This window comes from Hippopotamus amphibius, chromosome 12, assembly GCF_030028045.1.
Source record: "Hippopotamus amphibius kiboko isolate mHipAmp2 chromosome 12, mHipAmp2.hap2, whole genome shotgun sequence".
NCBI classification, from domain to species: Eukaryota; Metazoa; Chordata; class Mammalia; order Artiodactyla; family Hippopotamidae; genus Hippopotamus; species Hippopotamus amphibius.
Window position 1 is genome coordinate 88,615,603 of NC_080197.1, and position 5,112 is coordinate 88,620,714.

Genomic DNA, 5,112 nt, shown 5'->3' on the forward strand with positions numbered 1-5,112 from the left:
GTTAGCGGGTAGCCTGTATTTACAAATGGCAGGAAAGCACAGGCAAGAGCTGAATCTGAATAGATTACACAAGCTGGGCATGAAGATTAAGAGCAGAGTATGTTCCCATATTGGCCAGAAGTGTCTTGTAATCAGTTATATAACATCTGGAATATCTCTGTGCTGCTTTCTCTCCAATTAATTCCCTTTCTCCTCACTCTGCAAATCTCTAGCCACTACCCTTCTTCATTTTCCGTTAATGACCCTATTTAAATATTTAGTGGGGAAAAAAAAGCCATTAGATGAGAACTGCTTCCTTCCTAACACCAGATCTACCAACTTCATGCATGTTTGATGAAGTAAACACTCTCCTGCCTTTGGCCATGCTCTGCTTCAGCTCTGAGACCAACTGCTCTCAGAAACACCATTTCTGCAATTTTCTCTTATTCCTCCTGCAATTTCTCCCTCTTTACTAGTTTATCAACAGTTTACAAACATCCTCCAGTAACTTTAATAATAAAACAACAACAAATAAACTCTAAAACATTAAAAAAGAACAGTGATGATAGAGAGGAAGTTGATCTAGGGTTGGGATCCCACAGAAAAGATTATTACAGGTTTTGGTAAATCTAGAGACTTAGAGAAGTTTATCATTTCAGAACATACAGTTTTGAGTAGGCATGAAACTTTATGAATGGAGAGTGTTAAAACACTCGGATATTTGTTAGATATCAGAAGAGACTTCACCTGATTTTGTTTCTTGCATTCCAAAGAAAGTACTGAAGGCAATGAGAAACCACAGTGTTGTCTCTGAGTTCATCCTCCTCGGGCTGTCTGCTGACCCTCAAATCCAGGCTCTACTCTTTGTGCTGTTCCTTGTTATTTACATCCTGACCCTGATGGGGAACCTGATACTGCTGCTGGTGATCTGGGTAGATTCCCAGCTCCATATCCCCATGTACTTTTTCCTGGGACAGTTGTCCTTCCTGGATCTCTGCCACTCTTCTGTCACTGTGCCCAAGCTGTTGGAGAACCTCCTGTCTGAGAAGAAAACCATCTCAGTAGAGGGCTGCATGGCTCAGGTCTTCTTTGTGTTTGCCACTGGAGGCACTGAATCCTGCCTACTTGCTGTCATGGCCTATGACCGCTATGTTGCCATCAGTTCTCCTCTGCTCTATGGCCAGATGATGAACAGACAGCTGTGTATGGGGCTGGTGTGGGGATCATGGGGCTTGGCTTTTCTGGATGCTCTGGTCAATATCCTTGTAGCTCTCAATTTAGACTTCTGTGAGGCTCAAAATATTCACCACTTCAGCTGTGAGTTGCCCTCTCTCTACCCTTTGTCCTGCTCCGATGTATCTGCAAGTTTTACTGCCCTGCTCTGCTCCAGCGTCCTGCACTTCTTTGGAAATTTCCTCTTAATATTTTTCTCCTATGTTCGCATTTTGTTCACCATCCTGAGCATCGGCTCCACCAAAGGCAGAAGCAAGGCCTTCTCCACCTGCTCCTCCCACCTCATTGCAGTGAGCTTCTTTTATGGCTCAGGTTTACTTCGCTATCTCATGCCAAATTCAGGATCCACTCAAGAGTTAATCTTCTCCTTGCAGTATAGTGTGATCACTCCCATGCTGAATCCTCTCATCTACAGCCTGAAGAACAAGGAGGTGAAGGCAGCTGTGAGAAGAATGTTGAGAAAATGTTTCCAGTGTTTCAAATCATAGATAAAAAAAAAATCAGAATGGTGAGGAACTTGGGTAGATTTGCAATAAATAGTGCCCGGATATTAGGGAGAATTCTCTGATGTAAGGATCTGTTAAGATGCCATACATCTTTTCTTGAAAATACTTAAGAAAAGGTGAACTTATTTTCTGGAATGATACCAGTCCAGTCCTTATCAGAGGAAGGTGGATAGATAAACCTTTTATCTAGCAATTTTTCTTAAAAAATGTTTAATTTATTACACACAGTGTGGTAGACATTGTTATTGCTTGCTTAGGCTATCTTTACCATTTTTCCAGTCACTAAACTCCATGTGTTCAGTGTGGTCCTGAGAGACTGTTAATCACAGTATCCCCAAATCCTCCCCTTCCCCTTCTCATTATTCACTCATTCTTCCTGGCGCAGTGGCTGGTACAAAATGAGCACATGGTCAATGCTGGAGCGTTCACTCTCTTAGGATATTTGAAATCGTTTATTGAACATATACATGTCCAATAGAGACTACAAATAACACATTTGTTTATTGTGCTTCAAACCATTTACTTAATGGCCAACCATCTCCAGCTGTGAGGGGCCCCCATAGCAAGAGAAGATTCCCTGGCTTGTACACACTGCTGGACAAATAGCTCTGCCACTGAGCCCTAGTCATGCTGCAGAAAAGGCAGAATGTGAGCGAGTCAGTGGCAGAGCAGGTGCTGTACAGGGCCTGTGACAAACACCAAGAAGAAACCAAAGGAATTATCATGATCAAAAGTTAATTATCATTTCTTTCTGAAATTACCTTTACGTTTTTACTTATTTACAAGCGGTTAACTGTCATCCTCCACTTCACTTTGCACTCCCCAGGAGCAAAGAATACACACCCAGAGAGAATGATGAGATTTTCTGGCATCTTCACTACTTTTTTGAGAATATTAAAATAGTTTCAAACATGCTTGTTGCATAATAAGTATATTTTGAATGTATAAATTGTAAGTAGAGAAACAGGGAATATGTCTGGGATGTAGTCTCACCAGAGGGACCCCACTATCAAAGCAGTTTGAAATAATTCTGTGAGTAGAATAGCCTATTATGTGAGTGCAAGTCTCTTGCTTCCTGGTGAGCCTGGTTCTGGTCCATGAATTCACAGAGTGTGGCCACGGCTGTGCAAGGTGGTAGTTATGCAAAGGTTCAAGAACATTTTCATTCGCCAAGGCTGATCTGCTGTTGCCATTGGTGAAAATTTTTTTGCTAAAGGTCACACACAAATTTTGTTAGATATATTATCAGATACCTTCCATTGTTTGTTTCTATCATGAATTAACAATTCAATTACATTTACTACTTGGTTATTTCTAGTATATAGGAATGCTGTGGTATTTTGTACACAGATCTTGAATCTTGTTGAACTTGTATCTTGTTGAACTATCTTCCTAGTTTTTTTTTTTTAAAGTAATTAATTAACTAACTAATTAATTAATTTACTGGCTGCATTGGGTCTTCGTTGCTGCACACGGGCTTTCTCTAGTTACAATGAGTGAGGGCTGCTCTTCATTATGATGTGCGAGCTTCTAATTGCAGTGGCTTCTGTTGTTGCAGAGCACAGGCTCTGGGTTCATGGGCTTCAGCAGTTACAGCACACAGGCTCAATAGTTGTGGCTCTTGGGCTCTAGAGTGCAGGCTCAATAGTTGTGGCACACGGGCTTAGTTGCTCCACAGCATGTGGGATCTTCCTGGAGCAGGGCTCCAATGTGTGTCCCCTGCATTGGCAGGTAGATTCTTAACCACTACGCCACCTAAGAAGTCCCAATCTTCCTAGTTCTAATGACTTATTTATAGATACTATTGGATTTTTTAAAATTACATTTTAATTAGGGAAAGACTTTTTTTTCTTTTTCCATGCAATTTTTATATATCTCATTTTTAAAGTTACTGCAGTGGCCAGGATCTCTTCTAAAAACATGTTTCCACTGGGATCAATAAGAAAGCGTCTAATATTTTAGCATTAAGGATGATTGTTCTGTTTCTGATCAATATCTTTAACTTATTATGAGTTATCTTCTAACAATATTTTGCTAAGAGTTGGTGTGAAATTTTATCAAGTGCTTTTTCTATTTCTATTGAGGACCAGGACTTTTTTTCTTTTGTTTACTAATGTGTAGTGTCCATCACATAATAAGCATGTAATAAATACATGTTGAAAAAAATAAATTTATTGAAATAATCATATGGTTTTTATTGTTTAAACTTTTAATGATAAATTGTATCAGTAGGTGTTCTGGTATTGAAAAATTGTTTCATTCCTGGAATCGTTCTATTTAGGTAGAGTAGTGAAAACTGACTTGAATTTTGTGAATATTTAACTTAGGAATTTCCTGTTGACTTTGTAAGTGAGATAGTATAATTTTTTATATCTGGTCTAACAGCGTTATTGAGCTGTGTCACACATCACAAAGTTCAGCTACTCAAAGTGCCCAATTCAGTAGTTTCTGGCATATTCATGGAGCTATGGAACCATTACTACAACCCAATCTCAAAACATTTTCATCACCCTAAAAGAAACCCCATACCCATGACAGTCACTCTCCATTCCTAACCCCCAACCCTGGCCCTAGGCAATCACTAGTCTACTTTTTGCTTATATAGAGTTGCCTGTTCTGGACATCTGATCTTGATATCAATAGTTGCTTTCTTTTGTCTTTGTAGTTTCCTAAAATATTTGCCTAAAAAGGGCTTATCACTTTTTTTGAAGATTTTATAAAACTCAGCTTAAAAATTTTAAGGATTTCTTGTCTTTTTGTTGTTGTGGAGGAAACATTTTGATACCAATTATTTCCTATAATAATTAGTGGTGTATTTGGATTTTTTATTTGTTCATGAATCAATTTTAGTGATTTATAATTTTTTTCTATTATTCATTTAATGTTTTTAAGTTCACTGGTATTTTGCTGCTTGCTATAATAATTTTAAAATGTTTTTTTCAGCACTCATTTAATTTAAAAATAAATTTCAAACGTACAACAAAGTGGAAAGAATTCTACAATGAACATCCCTATAATCACATCTAAATTTTACTTTTAACATTTTAGTGTACATACATGCCTTATCACCTGCCTATCCATCTATCCACCCATCAATCCACTTTTTTTTAATGCATTTCACAGAACGTTACAGGCATCAGTGCACTTCACCCTAAATACTTCAGCATGCTTGTCATTAACTAGAGTTCAAAATTTGACTACACCTTCTCTTTTTCTTTTGAGGTAACTGTACATGCTGAAATAGTAAGAGTGTCATTCAGTGAATTTTGATAAATTCAAACCACTGTGTAACCCAAATCCCTATTCAAATATTGAGCATTACCAACTTCCAGGCAAACCACCTCATGTCCCTGTCCAGTCAGTTCTTGTCCCCACTTCTCCACTTGTTAACCAC

General features: G+C 38.4%; 1 protein-coding gene across 1 annotated transcript; it reads left to right on the forward strand.

Moving 5' to 3' along the window:
* Nucleotides 1-767: 767 nt before the first annotated feature.
* On the forward strand, nt 768-1,700 carry LOC130834099 (olfactory receptor 8S1-like). The gene has a single exon (XM_057704176.1). The coding sequence runs from the start codon at nt 768-770 to the stop codon at nt 1,698-1,700; it is 933 nt and encodes a 310-aa protein (XP_057560159.1).
* The last annotated feature ends 3,412 nt before the right edge of the window (nt 1,701-5,112 follow it).

What these genes read in the sequence shown, in the direction of transcription:
- LOC130834099 (XM_057704176.1), top strand. Translation starts at nt 768, where the DNA reads ATGAGAAACCACAGTGTTGTCTCTGAGTTCATCCTCCTCGGGCTGTCT.